Raw genomic sequence first — 26,912 nt, 5'->3', positions numbered from 1 at the left:
TACCAGTAAAACGAACTTTATTTCAAAGCTCATTAAAAAGCTTCACAATAACACTAACAGAATTAGCGCTTCCTTCATTTTATGTACCCCACATGAAAAATGTATTGTTTAGCAAGAGATGAAACATAAGCGTTTCTGCATGCTACTAACACATTTCACCATCTTATTACCTGATACATACTTTAGACTGCAACAATCAAAAAACCTTAGGACAGAAGGATTTCTTCTGGAAAGTCCTTATAAACGGGACAGACACTGGCTTTTTCTGACATACCCAATTAGATGTCCAGACAAAAGAAAACTACCTTGGCATCTACAAATGCCTACAAGTGTTTTGATTATAACCTTTTGAAGGAGCAGTACATTTCAGAATAAGGGCTTCTTTTCATCTTTAGTGATGCAAATGGTTAAATACTGCACAGAAGCTTAGTATGAACTCACAATTCCACAGGAATCTGGAAGTTACCAAGGCAATTTTCCTTTTAGGATAGTCATGACCAACACTATTACTATTCTTCCTCCTGTAATACCACATATCCCAGACAAGTCTTAAGAAAAAAATATAAATAGTTTCCAAAACAATGCATTCCCACCCCCATCACATATGAGAGCCAAAACATCATCTGTCATGGGATGAAATAACTTGCTGCAAGTGCAGTGGTTTAGTCTAGGTCCATGTTAATGGTGTTTTGATCACTTGGATGACATTCGCCATTTTGCTGAGGCATTTCCGAATTTTTGTCATCTTCACCCATGTCTTCAGTTTTATAATCACTCCGTTCATTTAATGGGTTTTCTTCCTTAGGAGAGTCAACTTTTGGTTTTGGTTGTGTCACAACAGGCTCACAGACATTGTTTAATTCCTAAAAGAAATGGAAAAGATGTGGTCAGAATAAATACTAAGGAGCCACCAGCTTCACTAGTGTGAATAGTCCTGTACCCAAAAGACTGTATCAAACTTGCTTCTGTATTTGTTTCTCCTGAGTCCAAACTGACAAATACTTATTGTACCCTGAAATAAATTAACTGATGTTCCGTGGGCAAAGTTCAACTTTGCATTTTGGATTTCACATGACTTTTTTTTAAATTCTGTTTTTGACTACCAGTAAAACACTGGAAAACATGATTTTTTAAGGTGACTGAGAAACATAAAATATCAATTAACTCCACAACATTGTACACAGTATACTGGAGCGCCTCTGCTTTCTGCTCAATCTCTATACTTTATACCTGTTAAGAACACTAGAGCAATAAGATGAAACTGGGGGAGACAAAGGGGACAGATACCAGTCTAGTTTTAGCACCAACCTCTAATGATAGTTTCTTACAATACTTACCTGTAGTTTTGCCTTAATTTCACTTGAATGCACAGCTGGGTCCTGATCTAAGCTCTTCTTAGCCTGTGCACTCACAGCATTATTCATCCACTCTACCACTTCACTAACACACTTCTCTACTTTCATCATCTCCATTTCATCAATATGGATGTATTTCTCATCCTGCCCAAATACAAACATTTTATATTAGTTAATAATATCACCAAGTTATGTCAACAAGGCTCTCTCTTATTTACAATTTATAAATCTTTACTGATGGTCAAAATAAATAGTCATTAGCCACAAGCAAGATCTGTTACAGCAAGTGACAACAAGAAATACAGACGTTAATATAAGGCTTCCTTTGCCCAATAAGCAAGAATTGCAGTTCACAGGGGGCATAGAAGCTTCACAAACAGGTCATGCAATAGAATTTAACGTTCTTAGCCAGCCTGATAACAAAAAACATCCCCTCCCCTCCTGGAGGTTCCAACTGGGCCCAAGGTACTTTAGACAGTGTGATTCTGATGTAAGCAGAAAGGATCGAAGTTTTCAACTTCAGCATTCCCTACAATGCCACAGCTACACAATTAACTGATATCAGGAGAAGGACCTATCAAGCAACACAACCTATGAATCCATATTTAGAATTCTTAAATAAAACCAAGTTTTAAATATACTCTTTACAATGATGCTACTTATTAAGGACTGTGCAACACTACTAGTTATTTCACCTAATGACAACTTCGTAATCTGTAGCTATGGGGTTATAATTGTTTGCAACTGAGAATTGCACTGAGATGCAACTCTCAATGAGTGTTGTGAGCTGCCCTATTCAAATTTTTTAAGTAGAAACCCAAGGAGCAAATTTTCAGGCAGAAATGCTTATCAAGAAAGTAATACAAGTACCATTGAGAAGGCAATAAACAAAAAAACAACCCCCAAACATCCACATATTATAAAACTGGATCTTTTACTTTATCAACTAGTAGCTTTTACTCTAATGCTTCTCACCATACAATAATTCTCATTCCTGAGAGAACTGGAAATGCATTTCTAAGAAGAGTCAGATTAGCTTTTAAAAGGTCAAGAATCTGACCGTAAGTCTAACCCTCACTCTTTATAAAGTGTCCTCTTTAGCCTTAAAACATCCAGAAGTATGAAGAAACTGAAAATTACATACTATGTGAGATTTTGAGTACTGGGAAACATTTGTGATGTTAAATTTGTGACCTACATAAAGTAGGTCGCAGCTCATCTGAGTGAATTTGAAGCCTTTCCAGCCAATGAGCCTCACTGAAACACTGTGGTAAAAAAAAAAGTACTCCAAGGTCACTTACTTTATTCCTGAATTCCCCAGCTATTGTAGCATAATACTGGAGCCTGTGTCCCAGTTCTTCTAATAGCTTTGGTCGTTCCTCTGCTTCTTGATAGCGCATTTCAATTGGAGTACCTAATTTCTAGAAAAAGCAGTTCCTGTGTGTTTATGTGATTCATTAACATTCCTTAATGTTGTTTTGTGCAGTATTTTGGAAATTTTGCATTTTGGGCATGTTAACAGACCTACCTTTAAATCCTCTAATTTTTCTATGTACACCTGCTTTGCTTCATCCTCACCTTCTTCATACAGCCAGCCTTCTGTCTCTGTTAGGAGTGCAGAGAATCCCTGCAGATCCTATGTGTCAATATAATTCAACACAAACATCAAAATAGGTACCAATCAACTGTGTTTGTCTTGCAATAGCAGGACACACATTAATTCTTAGCCTACAATATAAAAATTACATTTCTACTGCATCTTTTGCCAAATTAAGTCACTTAAACCACACCAGCTTCTGAACTGAGAAACACAATCTACAACACAGGTATCATTTATAGCTTTTTGTCCTTCATTGGGCCAATGCTTGGGGTGTGGCTCTAACTCATGGTTTTGGTTATGTGTCCAGCAATACAGCTTCCCCTTCTAGCCACCACAACTTTATTTGAAAACATTGCTCCATTTGTGATAAAATTTATTTTCAGGGATATGTATCTGCTAAGCCTAAACCTAATTCTGGATCAGTCGCTGCCATCATTCAAACAAGTTCTGGTTGTGCAGCTATTTCCAGGGTGGCTTTGAGTAAGCTTGACCAAGGTATACAAAACATATTTTGGTATTAGTATTTTAAGGGAAGTTCCTGAAACCATAACCTACCTTTTCACAAACGAACTTTTCATACGGTCCAGACAGCTTGTCCCTGAACTCATATACATATTCCTCCACTGCGTTCTTTGCATCATTTCTTTCTTTCTCCAGTTTATCTTGCATAATCATCTTTCCCTGTAGGACCACAAAAAATATTTTAATTAAAAAATACCAGTGTTCAAACAGCATTCTATAGAGCACAGCTCTTGTAAAATCTCCCAGAGGCCTTGGCTCACCTAACTGCTGGAATTCTCATTGCTATGCAGTAGACTCATCTGAAGAAATTTTAACAACAGTTCAGACCAATCTGTGACATTCATGGATCACTGCTCTGATACTAATTGTTACAAACACACTTCAATCTTTCTGACAAACATTTATAAGTTGTGTGTTACAAGTCAGACTATATTAGCTCACTGTAAACCGAGTTCACACTCCAGGGTTACAGTAAAAGAACAGAGGTTGCCTGGAAAAGCAGACAAATGATTCATAACTGCATACAAGAAAGCAGTCCAAACCACACTCTAACTCACCTCTGTTTCAATATACATATTGAGGAGATCTTTTCCTAACTGCCAAACCAAGTTAGCTTCAATGGGTAGTTCCACATTCTTCACTTTTATCTTGGGTTTTTTAGCTTCTGGGGGCTGATCACCTTTCTTCTCATTTGTCTGAGTTGGAAAGAAGAAAAATAAGATAATTTTCCTGACTTCCTTCAAATGAAGTAGCACTATGATGACAGAAATATTCAGAGGAAGAACACACAAAGGTTTTTCTCTGTTCTTTCAAAATCTTCAAAACATACTTATGAGGCCCTCTCCTTTCAGGAATTCTACCTCCTATGCTAGTCTCCTTACAGACAGTTAAGTACTGAGCTAAAGGAAGGATGTTTCTCAGATGTTTGATATCATGTGTTTGCAGGTTTTTCAGAAGTGTCCATCTGTAGCTTAGCACTTTGATGATGCTGACATTGGCTAAGATTTTAACCCAAAACATTTTTCATCTTGTACAGATGAAAAACCACAAACCATTAGCAATAACATGCAGACACATGTTTTTCACAGATTATTTCCTTTTAGGTGTATGAATTCCTGATTCCAACTTTTCTCAGTAGGCCTAATAAGCTTGGCCTCTAACAGCTGTTAAACAAATGGAAAGTCTGCAACCCAAATAAACTAGCTGTACAACACTGCAGGAAGACAGGGAAGTGGTAGAGAGATATTTCTTGCAGGAATCCTTTTGCAAACTCTGTACAAAAATTATCACAAGATACAGACATTATTTTTCACAGTAATAAAGGTATGAAAAAGGTTCTGAGCACCAAGTTCCTTACTTTTTCCTGGAATATGTTACCATTTTAAAAGCCTCCATTATAGAGCATAACATTTTCAACAGAGTTAAAGGGTCACTCACTTTCTTGACATCTGGGATTTTGTTTTCTTCAGAGGGAGGTTCTGATGAAGGGGGAGACTGTGACGTTTGTTGACCATCAGTTTGTACCTGGGACTGTGTTCCAGCCTCACTGTTCTCTTGCTGGATATTTTTCTGAAATGAAAGCCCAGGCACAAAGGATGTAGAAGGCATGTGCACTTGCATTTAACTATAGGGCACTTCTCTTCTGATGCACATACTGTCCAAAGTGCCCTACAAAGCATTCTGTGCACACGCAGAAACACACATGCTTTAACTAACGGAGATACAGACTAGGTGCAAGTTCAGAAGGAGTATGAAAATGCTAACAGTGCCAAGCTTGCAGCATGGTACTTGTGTGCATGTGTGCACGTGCTACCACTTCCTCTTACAAAAAGTGGCTTTTAATTTGAGTCAGAGCTTTTAAGTTTTTTCCCCCTCAGGAAACTTAAAACATCAAGTAAACTATAGCAATGCGCATTATTCCCCAGTGTTCCCCTCTCCTTCAATGCTGTAGAAAACAATCCAGCTTTCCCTTTCACAAAAAGTTTCAAAACACTTTACTAATATGAAAGATTACATACAAATCCTTTTAAAACAAAGAGCACAGATGATTAACAATCCAAATGAAGTTTTCCTGTTTGGAACAGTTGGATAACTATGGCAGTAGCAAGTAATCCCACCCTTAAGCAACCCACTTGCTGCTATTGCCCAAAAACTGATTTTGAAATCCACACACTTTCAAGATAGTGTACATTGTCTCCTGTTCTTATAAAGACATTTCCTGACAGCTATGCACGTCTTAAAACTAATCTTCTTTCACCTCCTTAGAAGTATTTTTCTTCCAGAGTATGTAACAGCAGAACACATTTGGCTCAGTGAGGACATTCACACACAAGAAAAGTCAACTTACATCACTTAAGTTGTCAATAGGCCTCTGGTCCTGAGATTCCACTTCAGTCTCAACACTGACATCTTCATACTCTTCACTTTTAACTGGTTCTACCATAGATGCAGTGGACACACTGAAAATGCCATGAGTATTGACACGGACTTTTACTTTGACTTTAGACTTCTCTCCATCTTTCTGGGCTGCCACATTTTGGATAACATACCTACCTAAAACCAAAAGAATCAATACTCACACAGTGGAATTAAATAGGTAATACTCCAGAGATAGGAAAACACCTTTTTCATAGACAACACATTTTCTAAATATTTGATGAAGCCTCTGTGCTAACCTCATGGTCCCCAAACTGAAATAAATACTATCAGGAAAAAAAAAAAACCACGAAAAACCCTCACGAAAAACAAAACCCAAACCCAACCAAAACCAAAGTGCACTGCTTTTCAGCCAACTTCAGTTTACAAATCAAAAGGGAGTATGATTATTTTCATGAGTTAGTATAGGTTCTCCTGACACTACTAATTCAGAATAAATATAAAATTGGTTCTGTGTTACTAGTGGACTGAAAGAAAACTACACAAAGACTTAGTTTAACACCAATGTTAAGCAGTATTTTTTTAACGTAAGTTACTGCCCAACACAGAAACAGTATTTCTAGAAGCACTCTTAAGCTGCTAACATCCACGCAAGTCTACCATAATCTTTTAACCCAAGGCAGAATCTAATTTTTCTGTAACTGCTGTAATACTTCAAACAAGTGTTGTGAAACTAGAAGACAGACAAGTAGTTTAACACTAAATAAACAATCAGACACCCTTGACATTAACAGCAGACAGTTTTCTGCCTACTACATGGTTAGACACATATTACCAAAAGAGTGACCTGGAGACTACAATGCTTGTTTAGCTGCAAAGTACAAGTTCCCTGATTTCATGACAGGCCAGATATACACAGGTTTGAACACACCATTCCTTCAGCAACAGACCTAAACTACAGCATACAAGCTTTTACCTGCTTATTTTACAGGCTAGGGAATACAATTCTCTGTCTTGTAAATCCAATAATATTGGAGATGTGTGACCTATCCTCCCTTTTGGTAGTCTCATCAGAACTATGAACTCACCCATTAGTACTACTAGTAATTCTGTTCTGAGTAAAGAATTAATCAGCAAGTGAGCTGAAACCAGTGTAATCTTCAGTTCTGATTTTACAAGTTTTCAGAACAGCAGTTAAACAGCTTTTTACTTGTTAAAGCCATATAAATTGAACACTCACAAATCCCACCATCAGTCTTAATGGTAAGAGTTAACACAAAAGGCAGTGTGCTGTTTCTGTAACTTCAAAATATTGTCACAGAAGCATAGAAAAGCTTGAGTTGGAAGGGATCATGAAAGATCATCTAGTTCCAACCTCCCCTGCCATGGCAGGGACATCTTCCACTAAACCAGATTGTTCAGGGCACCAATCCAACCTTGTCTTTAACACCTAGAGAGATGAGGCATCCACAACTTTTCTGGGAAATCTGTTCCAGTGCTTCACCATCCTCACAGTGAAGAATTTTTTCCTAACATCTGATCTAAACCTGCCCTCTTGCAGTTTAAATCCATCCCCCCTTGTCCTGTCACTACTTGCTCTTGCAAAAAGTCCCTCTCCCTTGTGCTGGTTTACAAAACATACGGTAAGCAAACATACAACATTTAATTGTACGTTTGGAACTCAAGAGCAATTATTTAATTGGTCTGTCTTTACCATCACAATCTTTTTCTAACCACGTTGTAAATTCTCTGTAAGTGTCAACACTGTCAAGCGCTGCAAATTGTCAAAAAGTATGAAAGAGCTGCATAGAAATGTTACATAGACAAATCAATACTGTAGTTTTGCAGTTGCTGCTATTTTAGGCTGCCTTGATTAAAAATTCTTCAGCATTATGTCAAGCCGAGAAGGTATAGGAAAAACCAATAACTAGTTATTCAAGACATGCTTTTTTTAAATGCAGGAGATTTTTTGTGATTAGTATTTGTGATTAGAAAGTAGCCTGCTTTAGTGATAAGTAGAAAAGAAGATTAAAAAAGTTATAAAATTATCTTTTGCAGTGATAACCCCATTCTAGTCTTAGGCATTCATTTATTGTTTTCCCTCATTTCTTTGTCATATAACCATACTATAACACACCACAATTAAAGAACTGATTTAAGATCAAACAATGAGAGACAACATCATTTCCAGGACAATTACTTACCAATTTTTGACTCAGGATATGGTACTCCATTAGGATCAGAATAAAAAGCTTCTAATTCAAATGGACCTTTCCTATAGAATGTAAGAACCTTAGAGAAAGGTGCTGCATGATTTCTGCTGAAGACCTCATGAACTCTGTAATCAAGGGACAAGTATCATTTTTAGCAGAGTATTTAAGCTGAAAGGCCTTAATATAGGGTCAGAACTCTTCAGAGGAACATCACCATGTTTTGACACATATGGCCTTCTGAACAGTTTCAACACAAATACTTCATTACTGTACTGCAAAGGAAAAAGACTACTGTTCTCAGTTGTAATGGGAAATTGTCCTATTCCACTAACTTTCCATCTCAGAGGCAAACAAGTTTAGATGTCGGTAACAATAGTGACAGATTATCAGTAGATCTCCAAAACTGGTTTCCTGCAAAGACATTATTTTGAGCTTGGAATAGCATAATTTTAATTGTAATTTGCACCCTTCCTCAGTCTCAAAGGGCTAATTATAGCCCTGTTAATTCCTTACTCACTTTCCATGGCTCAGTTGAGAACCAGATTATTATTCATTCCTGGATATGACAAAAGACAAGCAGCATTACTTCACTTTCTTTCTCTAAGGTCAGTCCACTATTATGCCAGTCTAATTTCCAACTAAGTTTTGTCTCCTAACTGTGGAAGATCTCATCTAGTAACCTAAATGTGAGAAAGTGAGAGTTTTACGTAGAATGTGAACCCACAGGCTGCTCTCAGAAGTACGTGACAAAACAATTAGGTTCTGCATCTCCCCAAAAAACAGACATGAAAAGGCAGAATTACAAGGAACACGAGTAAGAACAGGTCCCTCTAGAACTACAATTTTTCCAAAAAAATGAACTTGGAGCTTTTTACATCCTAGACAGCAACTGCATTTGCCACAGGCATGGCACGGTTAATAGTAGAGAAATCAGTGAGACACTGCAACTGCAAGAAATTTCTCTTACACAAGTTATATTCTTGCTAGGAGTTAAATTCTTGCTTCAGTCACATAAATAGCATCCACATAAGCTCACAATTTTTACAGTGCATAACATTATTACTAAACCAAGAATCTCAGATAGGTGGTGGGAACACCTTACATAAAAATAGAAAGCCACGAAAAAAAGTGGGATCAGGATCCAGTCACTGTTCTGGTTAATTTCTTATTCTAAAACCTGACAATCAGATAAGGGCAATGCAAGACAACATATTAATTGGTACCCCATTTATTCACAAATTTTTTTAAAATCTTTATATTTTAACATATGAGGAACTATAGTTAAAATTTCCACTAAGATGGAAATAAAATAAATAAATTAAATAAATAAGTAAAACAAATAAATAAATAAATAAAATGTCTATACAATCTCCACTGTCAACCATCTCTGGTACATAGTCTATGGGTTTTCTGCACCAGAATGTCAAGATCCTAATTTAATGCAAGCAAGAACATCAACCTTGAGTTATAAAGGTCAAAAGCTTCACAGAACTGTAGTCTGAGCTACCTACCCTTCAGTGTCCTCTGCTTCAGTGTTCCACAACAGAGATATTGGAAAAGGGGTAGCATCTGTCACAGAGAATTCTCTCACTTTAAAAGCTGGAGAAAGAATGGCACACTAAAAAAAAAAAAAAAAAAAAGACATGCAATGAAGTTGGTTAACTGTTCTACTCCACTAGCCAAGACAAGCAAGAGAACTATGTTGACTTTGATAAAGCAGAACTAATCAAGCTGCTTGATTTCAACGCAGTACATACCAGACAACAATCTCCTACAGCAGTGTGTTTACACTGTGTTAGCAGGCCCTTTGGCCTCATTCCTTCTGTAGCTTGTGAACAAAGGCAACAGTCTAAGCAAATACCAGGACTGTAAAGAATGGAAATGCTGCATTGCTTAGGCCTAAAAGAAGTGGTGTTTATCTTAAGGATCCTTCTTCCTCCCCTGAACACAACAGATTGCTAGTAATGGAAAGCAGTTAGAGAGATGGAGTAAGGAAACAAAGAAAAGAGTGAAATAACACAATAGATTATAGGAGAAAAGAAAGACCACAATGAGTGGTTTGCTTGTAAAATGTAGTTCACAACTTGGAAATTGTAAAAATTTCCAAGGGAGGGAGGGAGACAGAATAAAAGTCTATTTCACACTGATGGAAAGATGGATATTAGAAAATACCAACTTGCAGTAGAGTTTGGGATCTCCATTAGATACTTCTCATACCTTGTTGATTAAAAATATCTTTCAGCTTGACATCAACTTAAATTTTTTTGTATTAAAGATCTCTAGATCCTGTTCTTTTGAAGAGCAGAGTGGACTGCTTACAGAATACATCCAGCATCAGGACTTTCAATACAGTACTGCACCAGAGGAGTAGTCTGGACTTTTTAAATGGTACAGTCCCACAAAAAGACCTAGTGATGTTCCCTTGCATAATTTAAAATGGACCACTTTCACCATTTTCCATAACTGCTTGGTTAATTCTTCACAGAAGCGATCTCAAGAAATATAACTTAAGTTCATCAAGCGTTGCCAGTACTATACCTGCAGAGCACAGCCCCTAGCTATGGCTTCATCTGCATTCAGTGTTGTACTGACATCCTTGCCAAAGAATTTAGCAATCCTCTCTTTGACAGCAGGAATGCGGGTTGCTCCTCCCACAATCTCCACAGCAGTCACATCTTCCACTTTCAGTTGTGCTTGTTCCATTAATGAAACCAGAGGCATCTCTATCCTTTGCAGCAGGTCAGCACACAATTCTTCAAATTGTGACCTAAGGAAAAAACCATGGAATTAACGAAAGAATGCTTGTCCCACCACTGCATTTCCTGGTATTCTTGTTTCCAAACTGATGCAGACTAGGTTTGTTGACTACACCGTGAAGAGACTTGAAGTTGAACCCCTATGAAGAGGCTGAAGTGGCAACTGTAGACAAGATGGTACACAAATAGCTGCTTACAGATTTTCCTAAGCCATTATCAATGAAGTTATTTAAGATAAAGGTATCATTTGGGCAGCTGCTATATATTTGCCTTTTAGCAGAGATTATAGATAAGAAATCAGAAAACACTGATATTTCCTTTACAATGAAATCATTGCCTAAATACTGGTGGGAACTAAAAAAAAAAAACAAATCCCATCACTCTTGGCAGTAGTTACAGAACTAATAAATGAAGTCATGCCTTGTGAGCATGTGCAAGAGACAGACAGATACAGATTTCATTTACACTCAGACCATAATCAAGTCATTCCTCATGAGCACTGTTTCTGTCCTCTATTCCTCAAACCAATATCCACAGTACAGTTAGAACAGAAAAAAGGAACAAAGCTGCAATTACTGCTATCTTAAGATCAGTATGGGATTTAGGTTACCTGAAATATGCAGAAGCCCTAAATATGCAGCCAACCGCCCCAGTCTGCATGCACCAATTCATGGTTTTAAAAACATGTTATCATACAAAAAGAATCCAAGCTTCTTATGCATGCATCGATGCACTGAAACTTTACTCAGATAGCTGAACATTCCATTTCACAGCCTCAGCTATTGTAGCATTATGAAAATACCACAGGTATTCAGAACTTACGCCTCATTTTAGCACAGTAAATTTCTTTCTAACACGGAAAGATCACTTGTTTAAAAAACATGGGCACCAAAGCAAATGCTTTGGTGTTGTACAGAACTCACCTGTTCATTTTTCCAGAGACATCAGTATCATTCATGAAGCACTCAATATTTAGAGGAATGTCTGTGCTGTTTGAACTCATCAGTTTCTTCAGTTTCTCACACTCCTGATACAGACGAAGAAGAGCTCGAACTTTGGATTTTGGATCTAGTTTGTACTTCGATTTTATTTCTGCACAGAAGTAATCTACTAGCTTTCCATCAAAGTTCCTCCCACCTAGGAAAGGGTCAAATGCTGTGCCAAGTACCTGGTTTGAAAGAACACAATTATTTAGTCTTACACTCAGTAAAATCAAAAGGAATAGCAATCTTCCACTACAAGTAAGCCTTTGCTTCACAAAACTGTTGGGGACAGGTCAGCCTATCTTCCAAGGCACAGGCTTTAAGTACTTCATTCAACCACATCAGCCAAAAATTGCTCTTCACTTTTACAGTGGGAGTAAGACTAAGTAACTAGGTGACAATCCTAATTATTCAAAATTTTAATCCATACACACATTCATTTAGATAAAACAAACTAAATGATAGCAGTTGTATTATGTATCTTACATTTGTGTATTGCAAGGAATTTACAACTTCTGTTTGAAACCACCCTAATGAAATGAAGGACACTGATGAAAACCATCTTTTGACTTGTTGACACTTTCCATGCACTTATTTCAGAATTTAAAGAACAAGACAGATTTGCAGGCTATTTAATTCTAGTATCTCATAAACCCTTTTATTTTCATTTAATTTTACTACCTTCAGTTTGCTCTTGTTGAATGCACAGGCTGATACTTGAAATGCAGAATGTCCCATATCAACAAAGACAACTATCCGTGGCTTCTCCTCAGGAGCAGGAAGGTCTTGTTTATAAATCCCATAATTTAGAGCCACTGCAAAAGAAGTGTCAGATATTATCCATGCAATCTCTAGTGAGTTTCCAATCACATCCCTGTGAATATTAAGCTATAGGATCAGAAGCATCAAGACAAATCCAGACATACACCTATGCAAGGTTTTACCTTTGTGGAAGCTTTATTCAATTAAGTTGCAGGATCTGAGAAGCAGAACATTCTCCCTCAGACATGTATATGCTCTCTAAGTGTTTGGGGGTTTTTTGTTGGTTTTTTTTGTTTGTTTGTTTTTGTTGTTTTGTTTGGTTGTTTTTTGGTTTTTGGTGGTTTTTTTTGCTTTTCTTAGCAATCAAAAGCATAGAACATTTTAACAACAAAATCCAAACCAAGTTTTGTATTTACAATCAGTATCTCCCAGGCAGGAAGGTTTTGTCTGGGAGTTGTATAAATGGTCAGCAGAGCTGCATGTGTGTGTCTTAAAACCACAATTATACTGAAAAAAGTCTTGGAAGTCATGAGGTGCTGATGCTTAATTAAGGAACTTCTTTTCAGATTGCCTAAATCCTGCAATTGTGGATCTGGGCAGTAAACTACATGAACAAGTACTCCAGGCATGTGCAGTGACACCTAAATAAGTGCTCAGGGAGAAAACTATCACTGAAGCTTGATCTTGTCTACCCCTTCACACAGAAGACATTAACCTAAGATAAGAGCAAAAAGTTTTTCAAATGTTTTTGTCTCATGTTTAATTTTTCAAGTCAGTCCTTTTTCTTGGAGTAACCAAATGCACTCTATCTCACCTGTCATTTACAGAAACTGCTCATTTACCCTACTTACCTGCTGTCATGTCATTCATTAATCTAAGACAATTTAAGCCAACAATCTGAGCTGCATCTAGAAGGGACCTTCTTTCAGCATCTGTGAAAAATGATGGAACCTGAAAAGAGCAGGTGAGAATAGGAATTTATTTCCAGAAAATGAGACACCACAATGCTTATTTGAAAGCGTTAATTTTAAAATTTTATCTATTCCTTCTTTTTGAGGAAGACACTTGCTCACTGCAAGCCTCTAAAATGCAACTACCATACTGAATTGAGACTTCAACTATTCTATTCAATCAAAGATGGAATTAAACAAGCATCAGTAAGCACACATTAGAAAGAAACAAGTGAGGTATTTGTATACAAATACTAAGAACCTTAAGTACTGGGCCAATATGTGAAATTGGGTATTATGGAGACAGACATGGAATACGTTTAATCAGAACTAGCAGCTGTACTCCTGTCCAAAACAGCAAAGAGGAAGGTAAAAAATATATGACAATACTACAGGTGTGAGAGATGAAAAAAAATAAGGCATAACAAATACAGAGAATCTATTTTGGTTGAAATTACTTTAGGCAGGAAGTGGTAAGAAATTCTGAAGGAATATGTGGTTGAAAATTTTTTATGTTTGTCTAGCATTGGCATTGGACAGCAACTTCTGATGTGCCCAGGGACACATGAAGAACTAACTTTCCGGGTAAAGACTGGAGAATAAATGTTTCTAATAACAACAGAGCTAAATATCCCTAGATGCAACACAAGACAGACTTGTTCCAACAGTCATTGAGAACAGAGCCAGGTGTCATTTCATACTCAGGGCTTTGCAATGGAATGACTGTTATCGATCTGAGGCCATTTTCTTAGCAGTCATAAAATCGAAAAAAAAACAACCAACCAACCAAAACCCAAAACTTCCTGAAAGGATGAACATAAACAGGACAGAAACTAAGGTTTCCAGCTGCCAGAAGGCAAACTTTCCTTAACAAATTGTTTATCAAAGTAGTTATCAAATTGTTTTGAATTTAAGGAAAAAACACAAGCATAAGTATTTACTTTAATGAGTGGTTAGGATGCTTAGTCATGGAAACAAGCTGTAGTAAAAGGGTATAGACCTGGATCCCAGAAACGTTCTGGATCCAAATGTTCAGACATTTCCAAGAGAATGAGTTCACACAGTGAGTCAGGGTCTGGAATATGGAAGCAGCTCTGGGACTTCTTTAAGTCAAAAGCTCTAAAGCTAGTTAGGATTAATCTCTTTGTAAGTGCTTAGCAGAGTTCTTTTTTGCTCTACACAAATAGAAACAAAATGCCTTCAATAGCTGAAGTTAAAAGACATAATGTTCCTGTGCACTACAATTACTTACAGAAATAACACAGTCTGTTACTGGCTTTTTCAGGTTACTCTCTGCAGTCTCCTTTAATTTAGTCAACAGCATAGCTGAAATCTGTTCCACACTGAAGATATGCTCCTCATCCATGTACATGACCTGGATAGAATAAGTAAAATAATTCCATTATTTCAACAGAAGGAAAAATTACTTCATGTTCTTTGATACACTGCTGGCTAATACTCTATCAATCATGACATGCTTAATTATTTCATTACAGAACTTCACTTTACAGTTTAATTTCCCAGTTGAGTGTTTACAGAAGCAATAATTCCATTCTCAAATTCTTAAAAGATCACAAACTGTATCAACTCTATAGATGAAGGAAATGGTTAGGAAATGGTCAAAAGTAACACAAGTTTAAAATGTGAGTGAAGCTAGACATGGTCACACACTATTAAGTCAAAATCTAAAAATAGCCAACGATTTTCAAACTACTGCCAAATGCAAAAGAAAAGCCCAGAACTGCTTGCTGGCTATTTTCCCTTGGTATTTTTATCCTTCTACTCAAATACATTAAGAGTCTCAAATACCTCAAGAGTCTGCTCAAATACATGAAGAACTGTGCAACACAGTTCACCTATGCACATAAAACAATTAATAGCTTAAGATGAAGCTCAGCAAAAAGTTTATTTATTGCTCTCTTACTAAAAAAATTATTATTGAATCACCATTTTTCTGTGCAATAGAATACATGACAGTGATGAAGTGAAGGAACATGTTACAACTGATTCTTGAAAGCAGTGCTTGCCTTTTATTCACCTCAGTACAATTTCGGGAAAAATTAAGGATTTTGTTTTTAATAGAAAAATTGTTCTCTAAATATCCCATGTTTAAACTGAATGTTACTGAATCAATTATTAAAATTTTTGACCACAGTTAAATAGAAAAAAGTACTAATTTGTTCTCCAAACAACCTGAGAAAAATAGAATACCAAATAGTGGTGTTCTCCCAATACTAGGCTTTCTCATATAGTAAAAGACTGCTACACCCATTAACTAAAGGAAACCATTAATTTGAGTTTGAATTTATCTGTTAGCCTCACAAGTCACAAACAGCAGAAGAAAAAGCATCTACTCTTTTGTAAAGCCTGGTTACTCTTCTAGACAGAATTCTTTCTAATGTATAATCTCTTCTGTGATCTATTCATTACCTAGGACTGATCTATGTTGAAGTTTTGAGGCACCAGTTCAAACTAGGGTCTTCATTAATGAAGCAACATCCTCTGTTATGCCAGCAGGGCTTCATTAGCAATAATTTTATATACTTTTACAAAGGGGTACAAGTTATTAACTGCACCTATTCACAAATAGCTGACATTGTATCAGCAAACTCCTTGAAAGGTAAGCAATAGCCCAACCTGCAATGTGGTACAAACTGGTTTTCATCCCTTGTTTGCAAGTAACTTACTCCAGGCAGTCCACTAAAGATACGCATCACTCATTTATAGCAACTATTCTAAAGAACAGTTCTGACTACCTTATGAGGAATTTGTAACCACATATTTAGACTGCTGCAACATATTTCACACAAGAGTGACAGAAGGTTAATACTTTGAAGTAATACCATACGACCTTGTAATAATCTTAGCAGTTTTTCTGCCAGTATGTTTGAGTTGGATGTGTAATTTTCCAACAGAGAAACTTGCATTTCAGCAATTACTCATAAATGAGCCTTAATTTGATAGTTAACATTCATTATTTAAAGATGAAGGTGTCTATTCATACAAGAGTTCTTCTTTAATAGAAAGACTAAAAAAAACCTCTAGGGTAATTAAAAGAAACCGATATTTTCATGACTAGGTGCTAAAATATAAGATTTCGGATTTAGCTGTAACACCCAGAAAGATACACTGCAGATTTACCTTTACTCCAACTCCACCGTTCTTCATGGGAACCAAATCATAGCTCAACTTTTCTTTTTCCTTCTGAACAAAAGGATCATTAAATGCACGGCCATGGAATCTCTTGAAGTTAGATACAGTGTTGTGGGCATGAGTAATTTGCTGTGAAGAAATACAGGGTATTTAGAAATCCACTCTTAATCAGCCTGCAATGTTCAGTGCTGTTCCGTACACCCCCAAGCACAGGTCAAGTTTTCAGACAAACACCTGCTCCCTTGTCACAGTTGTTTCTTTTAACACCAGTAATTACTATCTGGTACTTTTTATCAGCTCATTAGTACAAAAGACTAGCAGACCACTATTTTTTAAGGATTATAAAAGTATCTCTGAAGCCCTGATGCAACCAAGTGAGCAATGACATGATCTGTAGTGCCTACTACTTTAGTCAACTAATTCAGAATCAGAGAATTATTTATGTTGGAAAAGGCCTTTCAAATTGTTGAGTCTAACCATTTACCTAACACAGCCAAGCCCACCAATGTCCCGAAATGCCACATCCACACACCTTTTAAATACCTTCAGGGATGGTGACTCTACCACTTTTCTGGACAGCCTGTTCAAATATTTGACAACCCTTTTGGTGAAAAATTTTTTCCTAACATCCAACCTAAACCTCTCCCAGCGCAATTTGAGCCCATTTCCTCCTGTCCTATTGCTAGTTAGTTGAGAGAAGAGGCTGGCCTCCACCTGGTTACAACCTCCTTTCAGGTCATTGCAGATAGCAGTGAGGTCTCCCCTGACCCTTCTTTTCTCCAGGCTAAACAACACCAGCTCCCCAGGCTACTCCTCATAAGGCTTGTGCTCCAGACCCTTCACCAGCTCTCTTGCCCTTCTTTGGACACGCTGCAGAACTTCAATGTCCTTCCTGAACTGAGAGGCCCAGAACTCAACACAGGACTCAAGGTGCGGTCTCTCCAGTGCCCAGGAGGACAATCACTGCCCTGGTCCTGCTGGCCACTATTTCTGGCACCAGCCAGGATGTCATTGGCCTTCTTGGCTACCTGGACACACTGCTGGCTCATGTTCAGCTGCTGTCAATCAGCACCCCCCCAGTGCTTTTCCAACAGGCAGCTTTCCAGCCACTCTTCTCCCAGCCTGTAGTGCTGCAGGGAGTTGTTGTGACTCAAGTGCAGGACCCAGCACTTGGCCTTATTAGACCTTATACAACTGGTCTCAGCTCTCCCATCTCGTCTGTCCAGGTCCCTCTGCAGAGCCATCCTAACCTCCAGTAGATCAACACTTGCACCCAATTTGGCCTCACCTCCAAACTGACTGAGGGTGCACACCATTAGTGACCGGCCACTAGCTGAATTTAACTCTATTCACCACCACTCTCTGGGCCTGCCTGTCCAGACAGTTTTTTTTACCCAACTAAGAGTACACTCCAGCTGTCCCAGTCATCCCATCATGTTTCCATGATGGCAACTGTGTCATAGTTTTACTGCTGCAGAAGAGTATCCCACTCCTCCTCTTTGTTACCCCTGCTGCAGGCATTGATGTAGATGCACTTCAGTTGGGCTATTGATCCAGCCACTTTTGGGGATGAAGAAGCTTCAATTCCTACATGAGCATTCTCAGGAGCTTCTGTGGTTTCCAACACATCAATAACCCTTGTGTCATTGCTGCCACATGGATCTCCATCCTCTACCTCCACTGAGACAGTAGACTGAAGGATCTCACTAGCACACTGTACCTCAAATACCAATGAGGTGCCCCCAGGCCTATCTCTAGTGAACCTGGTTTTATCCCTTTTCCTTCCAAATCTAATTTAAAGCTCTCTAAAAGACCCTTGCTAACTCCCGGGCAAAGATCCTTTTCCCCATCTGAGACAGGTGTACCTCATCTGTTGTCAGCAGCCCTGCTGTCATGTAAATTGACCCACAATCAAAAACCTCAAACTCTGCCATTGACACCAGGCTCAGAGCCAGGTATTGGTCTGCTGGCTCTTCCTGTCTCTTCCCACATTTCCTGAAACAGGAAGGATAGAAGAGAACACATCACTACTTGTGCTCCTGATCCCTTAACCTGCTGTCCCAAGGCCCTGAAGTCTCTCCTGATTGCCCCTGGACTTCTGGATGCAACATCATCACTTTCAACCTGAAAAAACAACAATGGATAATAATCTGAGGGCCATACTAGGGTAGGAACTTGGACCCCAAGGAGGCAGCAGACTTCTCTAAGAAGTGGTTCCAGCCAGCATATTGGGCCTTCTGTTCTCTTCAGAAGGGAGTCTCCTACGCCAACAACCTCTCTTTTTTTCTTTATGGAAGCAGTTTTGACATAGACTGGCTTAACCTGGGTGACAGCTTCATGCAGGACGAACCACTGTCCTCATTATTGTTCAGTTCCACTTGCAGAGCCTCACACCCAAGTGCAGGGCACTTGGCAAGGTGGGGCATTCACAGAGATGTGTCTGCCGTGCTGGCCAGGAACTTGTCACCATTGCCTCCATCCCTTCAAGACACTGTATTCAGAGAGGTGGAGAGGAGGGTAAGGAATCCTCTCTATCATGTGTCCCATCTGCCTCCCAGGCCTGTCCCAGGGAAGGCAGGGTACAATTCAGTATTTCATCTCTCTCTTTTGCACTCCAATACTTCTTAACCTACTTACTTCCTCCCAGAGCTCTATCACTAAGTGGAAGAGTTCCTCTACCTGGACACACTCCCACAGCTGTGCTTACAGCTGCTACCTGGTACTGGTACAAGAGCAGGGCTCACCCTCCAGGCAGCACCTAGGTGGCAGCATGTTCCCGCCTGAGCTGTCTGGGCAGCTGTGTCAGTCGTGCTGGGTGTGGAGCTTAAGTGAGGCCATGGCTTTCTGCCAGGTGGATACCGTTGCTCCCTGGTGGAGCTGGCACTGCTTCAGCACCCTTCTGTGCAAACTGCTGTGCCACACCCTGGTCACAACTGCCCCCTAAGGGCTTATTTTATATTTGGGAGCAACTGCTGTTGTTGCTCCTGGCCCCACTTCGGCACCATCAGCCACTGCCGCTCAAGCCGCAGGCTTCTGGCAGCTCTTGGCTCCCTGTGATGTTCCCCCACTCCAGGAAACTCCCCGCTGTGTGCAGCACTGGAGCACTCTGCTGCTGATCATGCCAGCAACCAGAGCCACTACCTTGGCAACAGAGTGACAGAATTCAGATGAAATTCAAATGATTCAAGATAGAAACCAGCTTCACAAGTAGTTGCAATGTTTGTAAACTGGCACTCCAACCCCAGCCATCCCACCTCCACTTTAAACCTCATTACATTAAGGTAAACAACTGCTTCTGTAGTTATGAAGTGTCAAGCTTAAGTGTCCCCATACATTTCAATACCTACTTTTTTCCTCCTCTTGCACTACCTTTAAATCACATCATTTCCTTGTCCATGCTCATCTAGCAGCAACTCAAAGTCTTGCACCAGACTGATGAAGTGCATAGATAACACCAAAAAGTTTGAAACTTTTTTTTGGTAACAACATCAGCTTGAAGTATATCCTAAGCTATAATGCAAGCTCCCCACAGACACAAATTACCTAAGGAAGCATTCATTATCAGGAATGCAAAGCAAAACAAACTGGACAACTAGACTGGTCCAAAAGAGATACTGCAAGTATCTCAGCATAAAATTAATCCTATTCCATTGGAGAGAAATTATAAGAGTATATTGTTCTCTGCAGGACAGATTTAGGTAGGCACAGACTATATAATAACAACTCAAATGCTGATCATACTAAGGAAGATTTCTAACATTCACTACCCTCAAAGGAAAGCATCAGTTCCTTGTTGCATGTAAAATTTTCCATCGTGAAACAGAAGAATTTGAACTACATCTTATATTAGAAAACTATACAACTAGGACAGTTCTCCTACAGAAAAGCTCCCTGACAAAAAAGGAGGCTGTACTCCTACTAACAAACAGTAACTTTCAGACAGCTGTGTGGAGAAATGCCACACTTGAATTCCCTACTGAGAATCATCCTTGGTTTATTCTAATCACCAAACAGTGCTCAGCAATTAATAGTAAGAGCACGAGTTAGGACAGGACAAAAATCATGCCAGGAACTATTCCAGTCATTTAATGCACTTGAGTATTTAGGTTCCTGTGTCTAAGATTGTTGCCCAGCACGGTTTCATTTATTTGTATACCCACAGCTTCAGAGTACTTGAATGCTACGTAATTCACAGCTGTACAGCTATAGAAACAAGAATTATTACCATGTAGTGGACAGAGAACCACAAACACTCTGGTAGCTTTTACAGCCTAATTTAGAATTAACCTAGAAGCCTTTCCTAAGAGAACAATCTTAAAATATTTTTAGAGTAATCGTATGCCATTAGGTCTGCAGCATGTTTTAATATCTTCTTGCTTAGTCACAATTAAGAAAGCTGAGAATTATGGTCTGTTAACATACTGTTATCATCTCTGATGCTACCAGACTTACCTAAAGGTAAGAGAAATTCTCTGAAAATTTGCTCCAGCAGCTGATTCTCAAATATTAAAGAAAGTACCTCTGAGCTCTCTCACATATAATCTCATTGTATAAGGCAATCAAAAACTTGGTTTTTTTTTTTTTTTGTGGGATTTTTTCTTGGTTTGCTTTGTTTTGATTGCCTTTTTTTTTATCTAGGAAACTCATTCAAATGAAAAGCATCATTGTACTCCTTGCTTTAAGTAGCAACTACACCCTAGGACACCAAAAATGCATCCCTCCGTTGTCCATGTCAAGAAACTTCTATATTTACAAAAGAAACACAATTTACATCTCAGGTCATCAGCCAAACTAGACCACTTACAGCAAGACAAATAATTGATCTATTATCTTTTATCATTTTAAGTATCACTTTCTTCTGGTAAAAACGTTTACCTTCAACTGCTAATTGGACAACCAAGCATGAAAAAGTCAATGTAGTAACATCATACAGGTTAGTTTGAAAGCACCTTAAGTCACAGCTGTTCATTACTGCAAATACACACTTGCAAATGCATTCTGAGAGATGGAATCTACTTTACTTTCAGCTTGTTTCATGCTTTCCACAGCATTTACTGGAATAATCTAACAATACTGAAACATGCTCGAGAGTACATAGGTTCAGATCACTTGCCATTTTGAGTAACAACTCATTTTTTGCACACTGATGAATCATACTAGTTTCTGACTTTTAACAGTGGAAGCAGTCAACTAAACAAAACCAATGTTAAAACAAAACTTAATGAAAAAACACAAACATAGACATTTACTTTATTACTGCAAATGTTAACCCATAACTGAGAGCATACATGTGCTTGTAAAGATGTAAACTATTTGTATTACCTCAGCTGTTCAAAATTAAGAGGGGAGATATTACAATAGAAAAAAGCCTCGTTTAGTGCTCTCTCCATGGAAACCCACTGCAGTCCTTTTACTATATGAGAGATATGCACAGGCCAGTGGAGGCTGCATGCTTGATCTCCACCGGCAGCAGTTACGTAACAACATAAAATACCTAAGGATTATTTAACCATTACATTACATTATTCTGAGACTTGTTGGAATCAAGCTCTCCTTCTAAATTGAAAATATGACTTTAATGAAAAATACATTCAACCTTTCAGAGCACCTCAATCAAAAAAAAACCCCAACAAACAACCCCCAAAAATGACTTCAAAACAAGAGCTACCTAATAGCTTTAAGAATCTGAGCCAAATCTCTCCCCTTACAACTAGTTTTAAGAAACTATATACCAAATTTAAAATGTTATCCTTCAAGTGCAAGGAAAACCTACATACAACTGTTAGAAAAAGGAACCCAATGACCTTAAGCTGTCAGAAAAGCAACATATTCAACGGGAAAATATTACATTAATGAAAGAGAGAGCAGTAACATTCTAGCAAAAACATCCTACATTTCTCTGAAGAAAGCATGGCATCATAGTGCAGCATTTCTAAAATAAAAGGCTTGACAAGGAAAATGAAGTTCGGTTTTAACTACACCCAGCCAACTCTCTTTACATCGGTACTTGGACAGGAAATGACCTACCTGGTTTTTAGCCGCAACACCAATAGCTCTGTTTTTGGATCCAAAGGAAACCACCGATCTGAAAAGAACAACAGGCTAATTAACTCAGTACTGACAACAAACATGACTAGATCTGTCACAGATACATCTCCTACCACTTGAAGTAAAACACCAAAGTCTTTCTGTTGAAGTGCCATTCTTCCAGCTTGCCGTAAAAAAACTACAGCAAGACTTTTATCCATCTTAAAGCCTTGGCTCGAATCCAGGACTTCTCAGAACGGCTTATCAAAACGCTAAAACGGGATGACGGCAACTCAGAGCTCACATCCATGCTACACCCTACCCATCTGTGCACGGCTCCTTTTAACTTTGCAGCTAACTCCCGCTTTCGGCTTTCTATACCCGACCTCTAACTAGAGGAGAGCTGCTCTGGAGCAGGTGGCAGAGTCCATCCGCCTGCAGCGTGCGAGAGTGTTCCCTCCATGTCCCACTTAACCCAGGTTGCCACAACCGGGACTCGCCGCCGGCGTTCCCAACCTGCCGCACCGCGCCCCGAGTAGCCTCCGCACTGCCCTCCATCCCCAGGTTAGTGCCCAAGGGACCCGCTCCAGCGCCGGGGCAGGGGCGCATGGGGGCACACAGCGGGTCGGCTCGGGACACGGGGGCACAGAGAGGGTCGGGACACGGGGGCACAAGGGGGTCGCCGCCCGGCCCCTGCCCCCCGGCAGCCCCCGGGGGCCTGTGCGGAGGCGGCGAGCGCGGGGAACGCGCCAGCCCCCTATAGCGGGCAACTCCCCCCCCCCCTTCCCCGCCGCTCCGGGAAACTTCCAGCACCTTCCTCCGCCGCGGGCGCTCCACCGGGCACGGACCGGCGCCCGCCCGTCACCGTGGCCCCCCCACCCCAGCGCCCCTCACTCACGGCGTGCAGCGGTCGCTGAACTCGTTGGCCACGGTCTCGATGCCGCCGGCCCGCGCCACGGCGATGTAGCAGCTCTGGAAGCCCAGGTCAAAGCCTACCACGGCCATGGCCCCAGCGCCAGGGGGAGGCCCCCGCTGTGCCCGGCTGGCTCCCGGTGCTCTTGCGGCCGCCGGCCCCGGCAGCGTGCGCGGGCGGGAGGGGAGGGGACAGAGCAGCGCCGCCGCCGCTTTAAATATGACAATGAGGCGAAGTTTCCAGAAACTGCGGCAGCCACTCACCGGCTCCACGTGCGGCTTCCGCTTCCGCCCTCGGCCGCCTTCTCGAACAATTCCCGCCAATCGGCCGCGCCGGCCCCGGTGACGCGCGCCGTTCCCATAGCGACCGCGGACGCCGCCAGCCCCGCGGGGGCGGGGCCAGGCGGGAGGGGGCGTGGCCGGGCGGGGGCGGTGGGGGAGGAAAAACTGGATGTGTGGGAGTCGGGGAGATAAGCGGGTATCGGTGGCAGGGCCTGTACTTTAGTACGCTGGGAAGCCTCTCTGTAGAGCCGACTGTCACGCTGTTATTGGTATCTCCCCGCCGTGCTGTGGGATAACAGCACAGCTTAAATATATTAACGCTATAGATCCCTTGTTCTCTTCAGAGGGCTGTGCACTGTGCCCAGTGCAACAATCCACTGTAACACAAATGCCCTGTTGCTTCCTAGCTGTTTAGCTCTAGCCGTTTGTTCAAGACCCCATTCCCTGCTATAAGTAGGCCTTAACCTCCTGCATTCCATAGGGAGGGGAGGTATGGCAGGTACACAGACCTTGATTTCAGTTGTCAGTACATCTGTTATGGAATGACAGAATCAATTAGGTTGGAAAAGACCTGTAAGATCATCAAGTCCAACCTGTGGCTGAACACCACCATGTCAACTAGACCATGGCATTAAGGGCCACATCCAGTCTTTCCTTAAGCGCCTTTAGGAATAGTGACTCCACCACTTCCCTGGGTAGTCCAGTTCAATATCTAATTACCCTTTCTGCAAAGAAATTCTTCCTAATGTCCAACCTAAAGCTCCTCTGGTGCAGCTTAAGACTATGTCCTCTCTATATATTAGATGCTGCCTTTCAGGTCCTCACTGTTACAAAGGGCAGGGAGAGGTGAAAGTATTCAGAGTCCTGAGTTTCCCTGTGTGGAAGAGGCAAAATATGAATATTTGACCCCTACTCCCTTTCTAGGTACAGTGGTATAGCAATTTCTGATAAAGCTTTGCTTCATAGTTGAGTAACATTCATCTCTGTTGGTTCTTGACCCCTCCCGAATGTATATGGCAAGGATTTGGTCCCCTGAAATAGTGTTTGCCTCTTTCAGAGCAACCACAGAGCTTAAAAATCCATTGAGATCAGAGTGACTAGCTGAAGATGCAGCTTCTAACTTCAGAATAAGCTGATAGGTTGGCCCAAAACTTAAGGTACGTGTGTGTAAGTTGATGAGGTTTCCTGTCCCTACTTGACATGGTAAATATTCCTGATAATGCATTTCCAATTTTAAATGAGGAGATAGACTTCTTCAAATATTTAGGTTCTTAAATATCCTGATACAAAAATGCTTAAAATACTAAAGCTGCCTTCGTAAGCGTCCAAAGTCCTTGCATCCTGGATAACACTTCTCTAGGACTTGAAGGTAAAAATCCAGTGTCTTTATTACCAGTTCACCTGTACATCAGCTATCACCCTATCTGATGAGAAGTTGGGTGCCTAGTATTTTTCAGAGGTTGTTTAGAAAATCCTGTTGTGGCAAATTATGGACATACAGCATGCCCAGTAGTATAAGTGTCGCCATAGGTGATAGAAGTAGATACCAAACATTCTTTTTGCTTTTTCTCTTTTGTTGTAAATTGTTTATCCTTGAATAGAAATACGGAAAGCTTGACTGTTTGCCCAGATTTGCAGCTGCTCTCTAAAGGGAGAAAAAGCTCAGCAACAAATTTGGAAGCTACTCTGCTGGCATAATCTGTCTGATGGTGCAGTGCAGTGGTTGAGCTATGGCTTCAATGAACTGGAATCAAGGAATAAAGTTTTTCTTACTTGGCCTAGAGCAGAGGCACATGTTGATAGTGACTTGCTATCTGGGAGGTGAATTCCCACTGTGGAACTGTAAATGATGTCAGGGAGGAGTAGAGAGAAGATAAGAACTGCTGAGGGAGATAATATTGGGAAGATGCTTGCTAGAGATGGTTCCTACATCTGGACCTGGGGTAGCTGACACAGTGGTGAGGGCCATTCTGAAAGGGTAATGGCTGGTGGTACACTTTGCCAGTAATCTGTAGGCTGGAAACCCTGTGGCTGTGAGCAAAGCCTGTGTACCACTAGGAAGTGCTCTGTGAAGGAACAAGTTTGCCTGTTATGAAATGAATAAGAACCCTCTGGTTTTTATCACCAATGAAAGCCAACAAATACAAGATCAAAGAGCCATCAAGAAATGATACAGCATTGATTGGCTAAGGTTAACACACTGATGAGGCCTAGTAGTGAGAAGACTTGCATCTATCTGTCCAGACTGATGCTTTGGAAAAAGCCAGCAGGATTGGAATAATTAAAACACTGATTTAGCAAAGGCTGTAGAGATGATAAACTTTATTTTAAAAGTCTGGGAAACAATTCTGAAAACTCTTGGTTCTTTCTTCCAGTGATGTGGAGATTCTGAGTGTCTCCTTTCTGAATTAGAGATAGGAAGGGTTATATATAGACTATTAACTGTCATGTACAGATGGGTGAGGAAACACTGTAAACTCTGCTGGTGTTTACTAGTGTTGGAGAGCTTGTGAGTTTAAGAACTGAGACTGACTGGTGTGCTGCCCTTCTTTTTGGTTGTCACACCAGCCTTTATTGGATGACCATGTGGACAGACATGCTGACCTGATGTAAAATTTCCATTAATGCTCTCCTCAATCAAGTAATCTGGGATTTTAATGCTGTTGGGAAGGGAATAAGGTTCTGCTATTCTTGCTTTCTCATCCTTCAGTGGGAAACTGGATTCTTACACAGGGGTGCTATGTTTTAACCACTGTGTTTTTGTAATGCACCAACTATTGCAGCTTGTTACCAGAATATAATGATTGACCCACGTTTTTCAAATTTTTAAGGTTGCCTTTCACAGTTAGGATGAGTGTTGCTCAGTCTACCCAAATATTCTCTCCATTTCAGTGTTTAGCTTATGATAAATAAAGAGTGAGTTTGGTGACAAAAAAGTATCTGTTGTGGGTTTTCCTTTACTCCTCAAGCACGTGCAGGGAGTTTAGCTCTGTAAGTGCTCTTATTGTCTGTGATGTTAAA

The 26,912-nt window shown here is 40.1% G+C and overlaps 1 protein-coding gene across 2 annotated transcripts; it reads right to left on the bottom strand.

Annotated features, from left to right (window-relative positions):
* On the bottom strand, positions 1 to 23,839 carry HSPH1 (heat shock protein family H (Hsp110) member 1). 2 transcript variants are annotated; one of them, XM_032678785.1, is made up of 18 exons: positions 23,596 to 23,839; positions 22,698 to 22,755; positions 16,659 to 16,799; positions 14,770 to 14,892; positions 13,419 to 13,518; positions 12,487 to 12,620; positions 11,746 to 11,990; positions 10,605 to 10,833; positions 9,578 to 9,684; positions 8,058 to 8,191; positions 5,825 to 6,030; positions 4,915 to 5,046; positions 4,035 to 4,172; positions 3,511 to 3,636; positions 2,884 to 2,991; positions 2,657 to 2,776; positions 1,338 to 1,499; positions 1 to 863 (listed from the first exon to the last, which is right to left on the bottom strand). In XM_032678785.1, the coding sequence occupies exons 1-18, from the start codon at positions 23,700 to 23,702 to the stop codon at positions 663 to 665; spliced, it is 2,571 nt and encodes an 856-aa protein (XP_032534676.1). In that variant the 5' UTR covers positions 23,703 to 23,839; the 3' UTR covers positions 1 to 662. The 2 variants fall into 2 exon arrangements, with proteins under 2 accessions (XP_032534676.1, XP_032534677.1); XM_032678786.1 differs by lacking the exon at positions 4,915 to 5,046 and having other exon boundaries at positions 23,596 to 23,767.
* Positions 23,840 to 26,912: the final 3,073 nt, after the last annotated feature.

This window comes from Chiroxiphia lanceolata, chromosome 2 (genome assembly GCF_009829145.1).
Source record: "Chiroxiphia lanceolata isolate bChiLan1 chromosome 2, bChiLan1.pri, whole genome shotgun sequence".
In the NCBI taxonomy this organism is placed as follows: Eukaryota; Metazoa; Chordata; class Aves; order Passeriformes; family Pipridae; genus Chiroxiphia; species Chiroxiphia lanceolata.
The sequence above is the reverse complement of the archived record's forward strand: the minus strand, read 5'-3'. Positions and strand labels throughout refer to the sequence as shown.